The sequence below is a fragment of the Tachypleus tridentatus genome, chromosome 4 (assembly GCF_004210375.1).
Source record: "Tachypleus tridentatus isolate NWPU-2018 chromosome 4, ASM421037v1, whole genome shotgun sequence".
NCBI lineage: Eukaryota > Metazoa > Arthropoda > Merostomata > Xiphosura > Limulidae > Tachypleus > Tachypleus tridentatus.
Window position 1 is genome coordinate 76,454,038 of NC_134828.1, and position 19,675 is coordinate 76,473,712.

General features: G+C 30.9%; 1 protein-coding gene and 1 long non-coding RNA gene across 5 annotated transcripts in view; one reads left to right on the top strand and one right to left on the bottom strand.

Annotated features, from left to right (window-relative positions):
* Positions 1-18,888, top strand: part of LOC143249479 (solute carrier family 12 member 2-like) — an 81,458-nt gene extending 62,570 nt beyond the window's left edge. For all 4 annotated transcript variants that reach the window (XM_076499393.1, XM_076499396.1, XM_076499394.1 and 1 more), the window contains exons 19-24: positions 122-367; positions 2,363-2,477; positions 3,899-3,985; positions 8,390-8,495; positions 9,357-9,424; positions 14,997-18,888. In XM_076499393.1, coding sequence (XP_076355508.1) covers positions 122-367; positions 2,363-2,477; positions 3,899-3,985; positions 8,390-8,495; positions 9,357-9,424; positions 14,997-15,132 — 758 coding nt within the window. In that variant the 3' untranslated portion in view covers positions 15,133-18,888. The remainder of the gene's footprint in view (positions 1-121; positions 368-2,362; positions 2,478-3,898; positions 3,986-8,389; positions 8,496-9,356; positions 9,425-14,996) is intronic.
* Positions 1-19,675, bottom strand: part of LOC143249480 (uncharacterized) — a 29,993-nt gene that overhangs the window by 888 nt on the left and 9,430 nt on the right. The window lies entirely within an intron of this gene.

A 19,675-nucleotide genomic window follows, 5' to 3' on the forward strand; every position in this document is an offset into this window, starting at 1 on the left:
AATTGAAATACAAGTAAGAGCTTCTTGTGTATTTGTCTTAATTTTATGAAAATGGAAGGAAATAACAGAAACCATGATCCATTTATTTGTATTCTACAGTTCTAATTAAGTCTTTCACCAGGTGCAATTTCTCAACATTCATCCCCTCCAAACACCCCGACCAGTACTCGAAGTGGTTTTCAATCCTCTGTTTCCATAAACCCAGAGGGTGAAACAGAGGCTGCTCCAAGTACAACCTTAAGCAGTAACCAAATAATAAAAGGCCTCTCAAAAGACATGCCCAAGGATGTTTTGTCTAATGTCAACCAGTTCCAAAGAAAACAAAAGAAGGGCACTATTGATGTATGGTGGTTATATGATGATGGTGGTAAGTATAAGAATTTGTAGTTTTAAATGTTTTAATATCATAATTTCTTATTTTCTACTCTTTTTGCCAATCTGCAGTATCTTTTTTGAAATGATTTATAAATGTGTAAGTTCTGCCCTGAACAAAATTATTTAATTTCAAACATAAAAATAACTTATAACAAATTTGAACAAATGTTTTAAATAAATGTGTAAAAAAATGATTTGTTGTTTTCTGAATTCATATGCTTAATCACCATTTAATTTCATCATAACTTTACAAATTTTCTTTTTTTAATATTTGCAACCATAAAAACCAAAAGATGCATATAAGAAATTAATTTGTAGAATTTTGGAACCATCTATTTTTTGTAGGTTCAATCTTTTTTTAAACTTGTATTTATTAGTTGTATAATATTAGTATTTCTAAATATAATTTTATGTAATAAAACAACTACTTAAAACACATTAATTTTAGATTATTTTAACTTTAATACATCTATGTAGATTCAAAACATTGGTGTGAGAAGAAATTTAGAGTTTTTAGGAAATTAATCGGATGTAGCTCCTGCCGAGAAGAACAATGAAACTTGTATATGTTGAAATTTAAAATACTTAGGAACAAACCAGAGCTGTAATTTTTTTTTTTTTGCATTTTTTTCTAAAAATATTGTCCCCTATGAGGAGTGCTATAGTTTATGGACTAACATTGCTAAGACTCTTGATTCTCTGCAGAAGGCAGAATGTAGATAGCCTTTTGTCAAGCCTTGTGTTAAAACAACAGCAACAATAAATGTTTTAACTTGTATTTGTTGTGAAAGGTATGGAAATTTTTTCCCTCTAAGACACAGATCAGGTAAGCCTGATTAGGTTTTGACAGAACTGTAGGTGACAAGACAAATATTTCAGTGACTCGAGTCCTTATTGAATATTACTGTTAAGCTGATAAGTAAAATACCTTATGTATTTAAAATAAACTATTTATTAGATATAAATTGGCCTCTCCCAAAAATATTACCTGGTAGAAATAGTTACTTAACCTGATGCCCATTGCAACATGTCAGATTATAGCTCTCTGCTAAACTTTTCACTTTTTGACATGTTTTTTATAGTTGACAAATTACAATATAAAAATATCTTAATGAATACTAGTCAAGTTGAAACTGATTATATATACATGAATCTTTCTCATATATGTAATAAAGAAAATAATTTCTAAGATAAGAGGGACCATTTTAATATTTCTTTTGAAGAAAGTTTCTTGATAACATTTGTGAATCTTAAGATATAAACATCTACAGAAAGAGTTAATAAAAAATTTAAGGCAAAACTAAATATCATTTAGTAAATATTTGTACAAGTTTTGTATAACTTGGTCACATGTTTCCATTTATGAGAAGTAAAGAAATCAGCAGGTTTAGTTCTGAAAGGATTAATTTGGTACTAGTTATTTCTTATCTCTAGTATTCTGTTTTATTATACTATCTGCTCTAAGTTAAGAGAGAAGTCCCTTTTTAACTTTGATCTTTTGTTATATGTTTAGTTCAATAATACATTAGTCTGGAGGTTTTCCGTGTTTGGTTTTTGTTTTATTAAACTTTCAGCAATACAAAGTAATTATTTTCCTGTGTTTATATATGTAAAAAAATATTTATACTTTTCTAAATTTTCAATACACTAACAACTGAAAAGACAAAACATGTTTTGCTGGAAGTCTATTCTTAGATTTAGAAATTTTATTATTTGAAACCTTAATTGCCTGTTTAATAAATCTCTTGTAAGTATGTCTAATAATACTAATTAGTTTTTTCTATGATATTAGAATTTTACTAAATTTAGTCTACTGACACAAGTTAATTTTAATGAATAGTTTAATGTTTATATTGTGGTCTAAAGCCTATTGTATTATGCTATAATTTCTTAGAACCCATCACTTAAAAACAAAATGCAGTTTTTCTTTGAATTCTTTGTGGACAAAATAATATATTTCAATGGTGTTACCATTTTAATTTTCTAGGCTTAACAATGTTAATCCCTTACTTGTTGAGTAATAAGACTCAGTGGAGAAATTGCAAGCTGCGTGTGTTCTCTCTAGCAAATAAGAAAGATGAACTTGATAGAGAACAGAGAAAGTAAGGTGTTAAACATTTTATCTTAAGTCATTGGCAATCGTATTTAAATTTTTATCTTATGAACATTTTTCATTATTTTTTACAGCATTAGAAATGCTGTCACTTTCATTTAACCATGGCATTTCAATTTTTTTTTTACATACTCCTATTATGAAATATGTTAGAATTACTTTTAAAAAGTCTTTGAATTATTTAAACTGACTGTAATCACACTTGCATTTTCAAATCATTGTATCTGGGCATTGTGCAGGAAAATGTAAACAAGCTATAAAATAGTTAAAAATAATTACCTGCATTATGCTTAAAGTAAGAATGTTTCAAGTCCTAATAATATAATCAATAAACATTATAAAATACTTATTCACAATACTTTAACAATAATAATTACAATTGAATATTAAAAAAAAGATTTGCCATTACATTTACTAAAGTACTATGAGGATAATAATAATAATAGTTATAATAAAGACAAATTTCTAGAATGTTGCATTAACAGGCAGATGAGCTGTTTAAAGTGAATATACATTAAAATTTAACTGTTTTACAGAAATTCCAGGAGATGCCACTTAAAATACTTTAAAGACATAATGAATTTAGATGTCGGTAAAATGATTCAAGTTCTCATAAGTAATAAAAAAAAAAAAAAAAAGGTTTATGAGCAGATAATTATAATACCCAAAATAAAAGTCCTAATAATATAATCAATAAACATTATAAAATACTTATTCACAATACTTTAACAATAATAATTACAATTGAATATTAAAAAAAAGATTTGCCATTACATTTACTAAAGTACTATGAGGATAATAATAATAATAGTTATAATAAAGACAAATTTCTAGAATGTTGCATTAACAGGCAGATGAGCTGTTTAAAGTGAATATACATTAAAATTTAACTGTTTACAGAAATTCCAGGAAATGCCACTTAAAATACTTTAAAGACATAATGAATTTAGATGTCGGTAAAATGATTCAAGTTCTCATAAGTAATAAAAAAAAAAAAAAAAAAGTTTATGAGCAGATAATTATAATACCCAAAATAAAAGAAGTGGAAGATCATTTATAAAAAACCATATATATACTACATTTTTGTAACTATACTTTGGTTGATACTTCATCACTATGGTTATATTTGCTTTCCATTTCTGATTTTCATGTCTAATTGTTTTGTTTTATATGATTACTCTCAGTTTATAAACCATATATGTGACTGATTAATACAAATCTGTGGAAAAAGTTGACATTCTTAAGTACATTGGCACTTTAATCAATCCAAGTAATTTATCCCTTGGAGAAAAAAAAATTTTCTGTGAATATTAAATTAATCTATTTACTTATTTGTTTTTCAATAATAAGCTTATCTTCTACAAAAATACTTCCACAGATATTTTATCACGAATACTTTTATTTTCATAGTATGGCTGCTCTTCTCAACAAATTTAGGATAGATTATTCTGATGTGACTGTAATACCAGATATTGTCAAACCTCCTCAAGAATCTAGGTATGGTTTTATTCCACCATAGTTATATATATTATCTGGAGAAATAATAATTTGTATTATGTATACTTTAAAATTTAAACCAAATAAACATTTCATAAAAATACATTTTTTCAATAATCAGTGCACAAGTTAATTCTGTTCTGTATTTGATACAATAATAAATGTTAATGTCATAAAATCTCATTTGTTATTATAGTTGTTTCATTATTAGTAATTTTATTGTAATGTAAATCCCAATTCATTACAGTAGTTTCATTATACACTGTTTATTATTTGTATCATAATATAAATCTTAAATTTAGTGCAGTATCTACTTCACTATACAATGTTAGTAATTTTCATCATGTAAATCCTAACTCAGTATACAATGGTTTTGATATGGTATCTTTCACAAGATTAGCTATTGTGTAATGCTGTTATCTATATGTAAATGTTCTTTACACATGCCACAAGCTTTGTGCTCCCACCTCGTTAGAATTAGTGTATTCCCGTGTATATCTTATATAAATCATCATGTCATCCATAAACCAGTAGTAGCATAGCATGCTCACTTGACACGTGACTCCCTCTATTCTCCTCTTTTGAACCTTTTTCACTTCTCATTTGTCAGCAGTTGAGTTTGGATGTGCTTTTATTTATTGCTATTTATGTTGTTTAACTTTATTTTCCTCATAAAGTTGTTCAATTTAAACTTCATTTGAGTTCAACCAGATTCTTTTAAATATTTATCATTTAATACATGTTGCTTTTATTTCAGCATTTTTTGTGAAACTTTATGTGGAATGCATTTTGAAGTTCATCTTTACTGCATCAGGGGTTACAACAATGGCTAGCATTTTTTGGAGGCCTTGTGCAGGTGATCAGTGATGGATTTATCTGTTGTGTAATGGTGAAGTCAAATATTACAGCTCCCAGAATTTCACCACAGCTTCTACTGAAACTGCTGAGCCTTTAGCTGGATTATGAGGTCTTTTTGTTTGTCTTTTTCTGCCCCTAGAGTTTGCTAATCATTCCTGTTCCTAACCTGGGGATTCTTTTTGGCCTAATTTGGTTTTCTTGATTTGTTTTGTTCCTGTCACCTGTTTCTTTTTCACTTCTTTTCCCTCCATTTTACATTTTTATTTTCCTACATTTATTTTTTCCTCTCTCTCATAATAATCAAGTTAGTACTGTTTTACCCTTACTTTCAGGCTGACTATACATTTTTTTTTTTTTATGAGGGGCTGTTTGGGTTTTTTTTAATCTCTTTGAAGGGTGGATCACAAACTTGCTGTTAGTCTTGCACATCCCCTTCTCTGGTATCTTCTTTTTACATCACCTCTCAGAGGATCTCCACAGATATTCTAAGGGATTTTTGCCAATGCACTTCACTATCTGTCCTCCACCTTAGCCCATACTTCCTCAGCTCTGGCCTTATATACATGGTGTCTTTGTTTGGGGCCTTCTAGTTAAGAACTTAGGTTTGACTTGGATAATTTTGCCCTATATATATATATATATATCTTAGGGTCTTAAGTCTTTCATCTTTTCTGAGGCTTCATGTATATATGCTCTAGTTCTTCACAGTATTGACCCTCTAGTGATGTCATTGTGAAGGCAATATACCCTTACAACTTTTGAAGCCTATTTGCCTCTGGAACCTTTATATGCCACCTATTCCTACCAATCTTTTCCTGTTCTTTTGATTCTGGATACTTCTTTTCACTTTTCACTCCTTACCTTTGACCATAAGCTTACTTTCATTCTCCATATAAAGCAACTCCATATACAAGGGTATTAAACATCCACTGTATCCCCTCTTTAACCCCTTGAGAAACAGATCAATGTTCTTTGCTTAAGATCTACTATGCTCCTCATTTGATCCAAACTGGACTATGAGTCTGTTTCATGGTTCTACCAAGGCCTCAGTCTTGTTGGATTATATTTATCGTTCATGATCTTGGCTCTGCACAGAGGCTTTCTGAACTTCTCTAATCCAGAGTTTGTACTCAGTCCCATGAACCTCCTCTTCACTTCTGTAACTTTCTCTTCAGTATGCTACCCACCTTTGTTCCATGCTATAACATCCTACCTGGGGTTCTGTCTTTCTTTGGTGGCCCACACTCTTTCAGAATAGTCAGTTTACAATTCTTTCTCTTTAGTACAATGGGATGAATTTGGTTTGGCATTGAATGATGTTGCTGTCCCCAATGATCAGCTTATTCTATCATGACTTTTTACTATCTCCAGATGATGTTGCTGTCCTCAGTGATCAGCCCATTCCACCACAGCTTGTTATCTCCAGAAGTGACATTTTCTTGAGTCATCTGAAGAAGGCAGATACTTCTGATTGGAAGTATCTTATTTGTACGAACATCTTTTGGACCATCCTTCTATTCCAATTTACAAAGATAGTTCGAAATCTGGTGACTCTAGTGGTTTTCTGTGGCTTGGTAGTTGCTTGCAGGATCCCTTCAACAGTAAATACAGAACCTGTATTCTGCAGTACACTAATTATACTCTTTACACTGACTGTCTTAGCTCACAACTGATCTTGGAATCACTTCATGTTAGTTCTCACCCTTTTCTTGTGGATATTTAACAACAGCTGGCTCATTTTTCTCTATCTTCCATTAGCATTGTTTTTCTGGATACCTGAGCACATTGGTATTCACCAGAACAAGCTTGCTCACACTACTGCTAAGTCTGTTTGCTTTGATGCAATCACAGCTGTGCATGTTCCATATATTGTCTATGATCCTGTACTAAAGATTCAACTTAGCAGGTGGCAATGGACTTGGAGTGAGCAACAGAAGGTTTAAACTTTTCTAGATCAAACCTTCTGTTGTTTTTGATCATCTTGTTTCTCTAAGGAGGAAGTTATTCTGGTTAGGCTATGCATTGGTTACAGTTTTAAACTCAGTTTTCTTTTATCTGAGACTGATCCTCCAATGTGTGGCCTTCGTTAAACCCAAGTCACAATAGTCTAAATTTTACTGTTGTGCCATTGTTATTTCTAAGGATTTAGCCCTGACATTGGATGTTGTCATTGGCAATGGTGACACTGTCCAACTTAATTATTTTGGCCATAAAAGGCCAAACAACACATCTGTCTTTCAAAAGTGTTTCAGGATTTACTTTGTATCAAGCAATTAAACTGGTTCACCGTCCCTCTGGGGGTTTTCTTCCCATTTTTTTGTTCTTCCCATAACAAATGGGGATTTATGGCCATTCATTGATTTCTCACCTTAACTGCTTCATCACACTCCCCCTGTTTAGCATGGAGTCTTTTTTTCACTCTCATTTGGGTATTCTACTAAGTGGTAGGTGATGATAATGAATGCCACCATTGCCAACCTTCACATTTTGTTAGAACTTTGACCCATCTATTACCTGTGCATTTGGGAGTCTTCAACACCACCATCATTCATACTCTACCTTCTTCTTTACATCTACTTTCCATGAAGCTTTTAATTCATTGTCTTCTGAGCTCAATCACTTACTGCTTGAGATGGAATTTTGCACAAATCCTTTTTTGCCACCATTTATCTTTCTCCTTATCTGAGAGATGATCTGCAGTGGTGGCTGGACAAAACTCATAAGTCAGCAGGCGTGCCACTTCCTCCACTGCAAACCGGTTACACATCTGCTCGTGGATACTTCCCTTCATCTGAGAGATGTGTACCTGTTTGAAATATTTTCAGTATAGGAAGATTATAACTTTCATTATATAGTTTTGTGTTAACAGCTGTGTCATCATAAAACATTTTTCAGTACCATAGTCATAGTGTGTCTTTATTTGTATCATATAGATTTTATTTCAGCACATTAGTTTTGCAATGTCTGTCTTTAGGAATTAAATGATAAACCCTATATCAGTACAGTAATTATACACTATTTGTGTTAGCCTTTGTCTTAATGTGAATCCTAATTCAGTACAGTGGTTTCACTACAGTGTCTGGTTTTATGTAATGATATAACTGCTAATAGTTTTGGTATATTAGTTACCTTGGTATACAGCACTTGTTTTATTGTAATATATGTAATTTATACAGGAGTTGTTTGAAGTATTTGAAAAATGAGTCCTAAATTTACATTTATACAATGTTAATTTTGTATTGTTTCTTACTTCATAATTTACTCAATGTATCTTAGCTAATTAAATCTTCAGTCTTTTGAATTCATTATGAAATTTTCAGGATATAATAATTAAGATGTGAACTGTTATAGTATTAAGCATCTCAGTTTTTATAAATTGTTATACTAGCTCAGTTTTTTAAGTAAAATATCTGAAGTTTAAGTATTAATATTGTATTAGTTATTTTATAAACAGCTTTTCAGTTTACAAAACTTTTCAAAAGGTGACATGGAATGAGTTATTAAAATTCTGTGCTAATGGTACTGTATATATTTGGTTATCTGCAGCAATAGAGAATTTTTTGCAATGTTAGCCAAGTGGAGAAATATTGAAAATGTGGAAGGAAATTCTTTGGTCATCTCAGAATCTGAAATATTGGCTGTTAAAGAGAAGGTAGGATGAATTGGAAAAAATTATTTTGTTAGGGAATTATTAGGTTTAGTTAAGGTTTTTATTGTATTTTTGAAACATTATTTTAATACATTTTGTTTTGTGAATTTTGCTGGAAGTTTTAATATTCATTTTGTTTAGAATGAGCAAAAAATGTCTGCATATTCAACATTTATACATACACAAATGTATAAGAGAGAAAAAATTGTTAAATGTTTATTGTATAAAGCCATCAATTATATTATGGGATAGTATGCTAGCACTTTCTATTTATGGATGACATAACACCAATTAAAGCAATACAAAAGTCATCTGGATTTTCTTCTCTAGATACCACCATGAGTGAAATATGAAAAAGCTATCTTGCATAAGTCATTCTATCTTCAACGTATGTGTGCACCTATCCAGATCATCCTAAAGTCAAAAACTGTCAAATAGCCAAAACTGAGAGTTCTTATTTTTATTTGTTATCTTTCTTCAACAGGTCTTTACATGGAGAATAAAATCCCTGAATTTATGTCTTCCTTACACAAGTAGAAGCAGAACTTCCACTCATAATGTTGCTTCATTGTAAAATAGCCATTAAAGTAGTATTCTAAAGTTATCTAAAGGAAAGGTTTAATGATGAAAGCTGAGCTTCTGTATAAACAAAAGTCTTTCAATAGACAAAGTGGGGAAACCAAAAATGTGAGGAATTTATTCTCCATGTAAATTTGAGTGAACATTTTAGTTTTTGTCTTATGAATAGTTTATTTTTACAGGAATGATACAATTTAGAGGATCTAAGAAATAATTATTTTTAACTTCGTGATTTTTATAATAAAACAATTTAGCTTTGTTTTAAGATTTTCTTATCTTTTATAGACGCGGCGACACTTAAGACTTCGAGAGCTGTTGTTACAATATTCACACGATGCTACCCTTATTGTAATGTAAGTGTTAATTTTGTATGTTATCAAATAACTGATATAGACATTATAGTGTAACATAACTTTTGTATTTTTTTCTTCTGTGTGTGTTTTGGTACCTGTCCATCATAATACATGAAAGCATATGTTAAATAACATATAGTTTTTAACAAACTTTTCAATGTATAAAATTGGGTGATAATCATAGACAATTTCTTGAAGTCCATGAAGTATGCACAAAATATATGGTACATGTAATCATCTGTGCTCAAACATCTTGTGGAGGTAAGAGGACTGTACTTGCTGTATGCTTCTATAAAATACTATGCTTCATACATCTGTGTGGTCCCAGAGGTAAGTCTTAATATTACTAATGTAATTCAAGAAAATACTATATTTGATTTTGAGTAACTGCTGTTTTTATATAAAACAATCTCAACATGTTTATATCATTTGTATAGTGCAACTTAATCTCTGTTTTATAGGATTAATATCTGGTCTCTTGGTGGAACATTCCAAGATACTTGTGGTATTTTGAATCCAAATGTGGGTTGTATACTTTGTGACAGAAACCCTTGTACTGGAGTAAGGGACTAATCTGCTTATCCAGGCACTTCTGCTATGATCTCTGAAATTAAATCATTTTAACAAGCAGACAAATTGCTAAAGTATTTAACACTTAATGAGAAGAATGTAGCCCAAATTATAATATCCAATGGGTTGTGTAGACCTGGAAATCTTGAATTTTAGAGAACTTGAAAATTTGAGTTTCATAAATTTGTGACTTGTATCAGAAAGTTCCTGGAATTAAAAAAAATGAAGTAACTCCTTTATTTACTAAAACAGTTACTGAATTTTACCTAGAAATAAAGCAGTCTGATTCTTAATTTCCTTCTGGAGAATTTTACTTTTAAAACAAAACTCTACAATTAAGTGTTTTTTTGGTTTTTCTAATAGTTAGAATTAACTTACAGTAGTGTGTAGTTACTGTGTATACTTGCTTTTAATATTAAAGTACAGTTGTCATTGTGGATAACAATCATCCTAACTTTTCAATAAAAAGCCCAAGTGAAGATTGATGGCATTCATATAATTGGGGTTCAGAGTTCCACTTAGTCCCCTTTCAGGTTTATAGTAGTACTGTGCTAGGAGGTATAGAGGCAAAACTCCACCCAAAAATGATTTTCATCAATTTTGATGGTTTATAAAAATCCTCATCTTTTAAGATATCTGATATTGAAGAAAACAATTAATAAAATTAACATAAAAAAATACATATCATTGTAATCTGTCTAAACTTTAGAAGTTATCAAGTTAAAAAATTGTAAGCAGTTTGTCTAACCATAGAAATTTTAAAAAAATTAAGAATGATGCACTATCAAACTCTCAAAAACAACATATCTTCCATAATTTCATTAGCATTAATTTTTCAAAGGTCAAACAATTTAGTTTTATCTGCTTAAGCTTCAGTACTAACTGTAAAACTTAAATTACAATTTTACAAATTAACCAGCAGGTGGAAAACATATTCAGATTAAAAAGTATTTCACTTGTCTGTTACTTGATTCATAATTTGTGATATTTACAATCTTTTATGTATTGGTGAGATAGATTGCAAACTACGTGATTTTGTGAGCACAGAAGGTATGTTATTAGTGTTAATATCAATGCCATTTTTGAGATAACAAACAGAACATTTTCACATCACAAGCTAATTGTCTTAAGGTTTGCACCAGTTGAACATTCCTCGCGTGAACATGAGGAATAGCACTTAATTTATATTTTAGGAACTCTTCTACCCTTTCATCAGGATTAAATATAAATTTTTCTTCATTTCATGATTTCTCTGATTGTGTTTTCATATTTTACAATCACTTAAAGATTCAATTCATTTATTTATCTTTTTTCATCTGTAATTTATTGCTCATAAAAAGAAAATTTTGTTATACTATTTCCCTCATTTTGGATTACAGAGGCCTATAATTACTAGAACAACTTCTGTTGCCTTCCTTGAAGATAAGAGTGATATTAGCTAATTTCCAATCTGTTGGTATTTGTCTACCATTCAAGGGCTTGCAAAAAAAATTGTGGCAAGGGCCTTGTTTAACTTTGTTTTTAATCTATCAGTTGCTCAGGTTGAGAAACATTGCTTAAGTCTTCATTAGTAAAAACTGAATAAAAAGCAGAATGTAATAACTTAGCTAATTCAGAATCCTAAGATATAAGCCTTCCTTTATCATTACTCAAGGGTCCTATCTCCTTAACATTTTGTTTATCCCAAATGTTCTCAACAAATCCTTACTGTTATTTTTTGTTTCAGCTAACCTTTCTTCATACATCCTGTTGGATATCCTAATTTCCTGTTTAACCAACTTTCTTGACCTATTGTAATACCAGTCACTTTACTTTTCTTACAGTTCTGATACTTTTCTCTAATTTTATCTCTCATACCCTTTGTGAGCAAACCTAGTTTTCTACTTGCAACCACCCTTTTCGTTCTATGAGGAATATATTTGTTTAGAATATTGAAATTTTTTCTTACTCTTCCACATTTGCTCAGTGTCTCCATATAACTCAGCTGCCCAATTTACAACAGAATTATTTTTGTATCCCTTCAAAATTTGTTTTTGAAATTGGAATCAAAATATTATTCCTGATTTCCATATGCAACAAAACAAACCTCAATTTCCACCATCTCAACCATTTCTACATTTTCCATTATACCATTATTTCTAAAGTAAAACTGCTTTCATCACTTCATAATATTTATAGTTTTCAAAATTTTTGTACAGAGGCTTTACATTAAGACAAAATATCTGCTTATTTTTCTGAAACATTTTTGGTGTAGTTGGTACATATTGTTTACAAAAAATACTTTTAATAGTTATATATCTCAAAATCAAACAACCTCCTCTTGACCACCCAGTGTGGGTTCCAATGACAGTGTCCACCATGGTACCACTTGATTCACCTTAACATCAATCAGAGAAGCCTTTCTCAAACAAACACATCTTGTATCAATATTCTTTGACATTGAAAAGGCTTATGATACAATATAGTGGTATGGCATTGTGTGAGACTGCCATTTATATGGGTTACGTAGTCATTTAACCATTTTTATCAATTAAAAAAAATGGACAGGAGATTCCAAGTTTGTGTGGGTTTGACACTTTCCTACAGGAACTTGGAGTCCCTCAGAGCTGTGCGCTGAGTGTCATACTTTTCAGTATAAATATTAATGCCATCACTGAACAACTCCCTCTTACAACAAATGGGCTCTGTCTATAACTTTCACATCTCGTGTCAGTTGTCAACATGAAGTATATTGAGCAGCAGCTACAGACTGCCCTCGATTGTTTACTGAAGTGGACTACAACAAATGGTTTTAACTTCTCTCTCTTTAAAACTCTCTGCATGCACTTTTGCGGCCAATAGGATTTTCACCCTGACCCTGAACTTCATATTGGTGAAATTGTGCTACCTGTGGTTCCTGAGACAAAATTCTTGGGGCTTATCCTTGACTGTATGCTGACCTTTATACCACACATCAAGTAGCTACATGTCAAATGTACAAGAGTACTGAACATTCTTTGTCTCCTCTCTTCCACCACACGAAAAGTGGATCAATGTTCTATGCTAAAGATATATCGTGCTCTTATTCAATCAAAACTAGACTATGGATCACTGGTCTATGGCTCTTCCAGGACCTTGGCCTTAAAAATACTGGACCCCATTCATCATCAGATACTTTGCCTCTCCACTGGGGCTTTCCACATTTCCCCAGTTCTGAGGTAACAGTCTCGTGAACCTTCTTTGCACCTCCACCATTTGCTACTGTCTTTACTATATGCTTCGAAACTTTGTTCCTTACTAAAGCATCTCACCTGAGATTGTGTTTTCCTTCCTCAGTGGTCCATGCTTTTTCAGGACAGATGATCTACCATTTCTCCTTTTGGCCTTCATATCTAGGAGCAGTTTGATGAATTGGGTCTGTCCTTGGATAACATTGCTGTATCCACTGGTCAGCCCATCCCACCATGGCTTCCACAGTCCCTAAATGTGGCTTATCTTTAAGTCATCTGAGAAAAACAGACACTCCCAATTGGAAATACTCTGTTATTTGCTGAACATCTTTTGAACTATCCTTCCATTCCTATTTATACAGATGGTTCAAAATCAGATGACTGTGTGGGCTCTGCCAGTGTTTGTTATGGTTTGGTGGTTGCACACAGAATCCCCTCTAAAGCTTTTGTGTTCACTGCTGAACTGAACGCTATTTCTTTTGCCATGGATCACATAGAAGCTAAGCAGTATTTAAATTGCACTATTTATACTGACTCCCATAGTCCTCTACTGGCTCTGGAATCGATTCACATTATTTCTCACTGCTCTTGCCGATAATCAAAACCAACTGGTCCATTTCTCTTTAACATCTACTTCTCTCCAGTTTTTCTGGATACCAGCACACGTTAGTATTTGCAGAAATGGACTTGCCGACACTGCAGCTAAATCTGTCTGCTCTGACACTATCACTGCTGTGCCTGTTCTATACATGGATTATGATCCTTATTCAAGACTCGGCTCTGTACCAGTTGGTTGTCGCCTTGGAGTGAGCAATGAGAAAATAAGCTTTTCCAAATAAAACCCTCTATTGGACTCTGGCAGTCTTCCTTCTGTAAAGATTGGAAAGAGGAAGTTGTTCTAACTAGACTATGCATTGGTCACAATTTAACTCATCGGTTTCTTTTATCTGGGACTGTTACACCAATGTGTTGTCTGTGTAACACTTGGGTCACAATAAACAACATTTTACTGTTTTGTCATTGTTATGACTCAATGACAGCACCATTTTAAATGTTTTGTTCCAAGGTTTATCTGTACCATTATACATTGTTATTGGTGATGGGAACACTGTCCACCTAAGAAATATTATTAGTTTTTTAATTGCCTTTAATCTTTTTAATGCTATTTTAGTTTTTAATTTAAAATTGGACCTTTTTTGAGGTGATTCCCTTTTAAGAATCAAAATACATCTAGTTCGATTTAGAATTAGGAAATAGCTATAACATCAAATAATTCAACCAGGACTGGAAAGGCTAACTTCAGATGACTGATGCTGCTGTTTGAACTACCTGTTAGTCATCCTGGCAAGTTATAATTAAAATTTTGCTATAAGTCTTTTAAAAATTTGTATTACTTTATGAAAAGGGCCATAATGTCAAATAACTCAACCAGGACTGGAAAGGCCGACTTCAGGTGACTAATGCTAATTTTTGAACTTATCCATTAGTCATCCTTGTGAGTTATATAATTATTACAATTATGCTACAGAAAGTCCTTTACAATTTGTATTACCATAGTTTTTCTCTTACTGCTGTAAACTAGGTGTAAAAATTGAATTTAATGCTACTTGTGTTTTTAATTCAAAAATTAGACTTTGTTTTGTTTTATTAAAATTCATAAAAGGAAATTAAGATAATTTTAACTTTTTACCAGATGTTTGGTGTAAATAGCCTAGTTGCTTTGCACCATAAAACACCAAACCAACCAACCAACCAACCAATAGTTATATATAGTATTTTATGTGCCATTACAGGACATTGCCAATGCCAAGGAAAGGAACTTGCTCAGCACCAATGTACATGGCTTGGTTGGAAACACTGACAAGAGACATGCCTCCTTTCCTGTTGTTACGTGGAAATCAGACTAGCGTCCTGACCTTTTATTCTTGATTCATATATATTGTACTTGTAGCTGTATTATATCAAGAATGTTGCTTTGAAGAGTTTTTTTTTTATTGATATAAAATTTTGGTTAAGAAATAGTATTACCTATATTTCAATGAAAATTCAAAGCATATGAGGGATTTAGATAAATGCAATTTTCAACATTATAAACATCTTTATCAGTTTCATAGTCAGTTTTAAAGTGTAGTACCTTATACTGAATACTTAATACATAAGCTCTTAATTTTTAATGAGAATTGAACAACTTGTTTAATCATTTACACAATTTAACTTTTTTTTCAAGGAATATAGCAAACAATGTTGTTGAGATCCAAGATTTTTCTTATTCTAAAGGTGATTCTCATATTAAAAGTGGCACTTTGATAGTTAAGACATTTGTAATTTAGAAAGTTGTATAAATAATAGACTGCTCTTTGTCAAATCAAAATCTATGAAACCCTCAATTGAAAGTTAGGTAAGTGAACCATTCTGAAGACCCATCAGCTTGTAAAAATGATGTAATCAAATTTGCAAATGAAATATTTCAAAAAGGTTGAAAAATTATTTGTCCATAATTTTCAAACTCTTCTTTCTCTTATGCCGAAAGTTGAAGGAAGGGAATTGGTGATAAATATAATCAGTATGAAGGTAAATGTGAAAATGTGTTTTGTTTGGTTTTTTTTACCCATTTGCTAATGCTTTATTTGTATTGAAGAAAAAAAACCTTCACTAGATGTAAAAATAATAGCCATGTGAATAGTACATTAATTCCTCATTTAAACAGTGTTGTTACTCAAGAAAGATCATAGTATAAATATCTCATTTGTTTAAAAAAGGTTTTAGGTGAAGGTCGATGTCTTGAAGATGGAGTAGGCACTATAGCTGGTTTTCTGGTGAGATGTATGAACTGCTAGTGCAGATCTAAATTCTGAATCTTGTTGCCATATTTTCATCAGTTTCAATAATGTCATATTTTATTTTGTTAAGTTATGTGTAGAAATTCATATTAAACTACTTACTGCTTAAAGCGATTGTGCAAAGCTTTAAGCAAGTAGCTGTTTTAAGACATTCATTGAATATCTTTCATTCATTTTTCAAGGATCATTTCATTATTTATTTAGTAAAATTTAATTGTTATATACATATTGGTCTAGTTTTGCAGGTGGATAGTATGTGCCTTTTAAACTTTAGTTTTTCCCAAAAACATTTCAAAATTGGTACCAAAATTATTTATGAACAAACAAATTCATCATTTTAAAAAAAGCTGATATTTTTCTCAAGAGTTTTTAAAAACACTGGAAAATAGTTTTAAAACATCATTAATCTGTTGCAAATTAACACCATTAGTTATTGCATTTGCATGAAGTCAGTTTAATACCAAAGTTATTACTGACACTGGAAGATTTCTTTAAAGGGTAAATGTGCTGAAAACTATTTAACATACATATATAAAGTGGACACCATACATTTATTTCTATTATGTTAAAACCTTAGTAAAACTAATCCAAAATCAATAGATGTATTTTTACTTAAGAGTGTTTTGCTACAGAAATCTTTCTACAATATTTACACTGATTTCTCAAACACTAAAAGCAAACAATCCAAAAAGTAAACCAATTATCTGATACTAGATTTTTGTAAAGCTTTAGTACAAGGAGTAGTCTTTATCCTGAAGTGGTTGAAGCTATATTTTCTTATGGTAAACTACCAGATTTCTTACAATGACACTGCAAGTCTGTTAAAGGAAAAGTAACAACTTGTGCCTTTAAGAAATAAGTTCACATTCTGTGTAAACTGCTAATAGATATACAATGTGTAAAACATATAGTGCAAATAAACATTTCATCTAACATCAGAACCCAATAAGCATTACCCTTGCACTTTAAGCCAGTGGTTATTTTCATACATTAAGCATCCTAATTCTGTCTGTGAAGGTAATTAACATAATTACTTTTTCCAAGAAAAAGTTAAATTTTAAAATTAACTTTTTGGAAACTATCAGAATCTAAGTGTTGCAATAGGGAGAAAAATTTTTAGTCATGTAATTTTTTGAAGAAAAGTATTAGTAATTTTTGAAGTTTGTGTGTGTGTCTGTAGTTTTATTTTCATTGAATAATATAATGTAATTTATTGCATGTCTCATACATAAACAAATCCTTTCAAAATGTTATGCTAGCTTATTTTAGTTTTGTTTAGAATATCTGTCAGTTTTATTTATAATACTGTCTAAATGAAGTTGTTTTATACCAGGGCAATATGTCTCGTACAAATGGTCACATAAATATTTCTGTCTACAGCATGTGTAGTTGTATTGCAGCTGATAAAAATCAACTGTCTTAAACTTTAACCCTATTTATGTGCAAAACAACATGCAGGTTCTTGGTAAAATTCAGTTTCCTAATAATAATAAACTGCCAAAGGTATCAAAGAGTTAGGTAACACAGCACATTACTTATTTAGGAACAGTATTAATGGTGATAGAATAGTGTTTTATTTTTAGTTTTTGTTGGTGTATATGACTGAATAACATAAAGTAACCTAATAAACTTTAGATTTAATTATGTTTCACACTGATCAAGACACAACAGAGCAGAGTGAAGGAATATGTAACTAGCTGTCATACTAAAATAATGACAGAACATAGAGAACATTTAGTAAACTTTTAAAATTGCTTTGTCCATATTGAGAAACATCTGTAATCTGGTGGATATGAATAAATTTTAAACTTATGAAAGTGATACTAAACATCAAAGGATAGTAGACATTGATGTTCAGGGTGGAACAGTTACTGTATTGTTGAAGAAAATGTTTCTACGAAGACAAATAAAGCCAGCTTAATTATTGTTTGTTTCACAGTACAACATCAGAAATAAAACTGTTGTAAATGAAACGTCTGTACAGCACTTGCTCAACCCTCCATGTGTGCTGTGATATTAGTAGAACAGTAACTCCCAATTAACATACAAGAATGGTACAAATCCATGGATTTGTTAGGTGTCTGTGTTTGATCCCAATTTTCATTTTTCATCTTTTTATAAAATAGTTTGTAGTCATAATTATTCAATTTAACTAATTAAAGTGTGTGCACATTATTTTCTACTAAAACATGGTGAAATGTATCTTCCAAGTGGCATGTTATATGATGAAAATAACAAATCTATATTTTATATATTCAGAATATTGTGAAAGTGGCTTTTATTGAAAAATTTAGATACTATTACATTATACTCTAGTTTTATTTTACAAGTGTATTGGTGCTTATGGCTCATTAGGTTTTAGGTAGTGAGATTTACAAAAAATAAATTGTTTATTACCAATGTGGGTGTTGTGTACCATACTGTACCAGAAGTGTATGATCAGTATCAGAATAAAACTTGCCTTCAAAGCAGGATACTTTTCTTGGATTCCAAGAAATTTCTGTTAAAAGTGGAATAAGCTTGTACACAATATACTGTAAATAGCAACATTTGTCTAAAGTAATAGTTAATAGTAGGTATTGCAAACTGTTTTTAGTCCTTTCTCTTCAAGAATTAAACATTTATTCAAGCAGTTTATTTTTGGATGTTAAAAGTATTCTTGTCACATGCAGTATTCTGTAAATTAAAAATAATTTAAACACTATTGGAAAATAAATTTATTGTTTATTAGTTCAATATTTTCATTGATAATATTGTAAAAAGTTAAGTAGCACAACCATGCTTGTAAATGAAAGATGCAAGTTTCTGAAATAGAAAAATAAAACATGAATTAATATTTTCAAAAGTAAAATTAGTTGTGGAATTATTTTTAAGTCTTTTGACTTTTTCTGTATCTTCAGTATTCAGCCAAGATGTTTCTTAATGCAATTATTTTGAATGTGGTACATACACGTAACCCTGAATATCAAAGCAAGTGCTCTTAAAATCTGGTAAAACCAGCTTTAACAAATTATTGAAAGTCTGCTGTTGACAAATATTAAATTTCTCTACAGACTAAGTATTAACATAGAGCAGCATGTCTCAAACTTTTTCAGCCATGGAACACTTTTGAACTTTAAAACAATTGACAGAACCCTTAGAAAACATCGTTAAAAAGTTAACTGATAAAAAAATGTTTTTGTAAAATACATAACTACATACCTAAATTTATTGCACTTGTTTTATATATATATTAATTATAATTAAACAGTTTTTATTCAAAAAGGAACTTTCATCTTAACTTCATAACACAAAATCTTAAAGCAGTTTAAAATTTTTCTTTTTAACGGGAAGAGTGTTGTTGCTTCTTTTGCTTCCAACTCTTTAATATTGGGAGTGATGCTGTATCATATCAAGTGCATCACCCAATTTAGTTTGTTTCCTTGAAATGGTGCACTTGACTATCTCTGGCAACTAACATATATAAAGGCATTAACAGGTTCTTCCCATGAATAGCCAATGACAGAGAATACAGGATGGTATGATTTATAGACTGACAAGCTTTTAAGCCATACCAATACCTGGCCTGACTACACTAAACAAAATATTTTTGTGAAACTCTTTGATCTATACTACAGAACCTCAGGATTCCA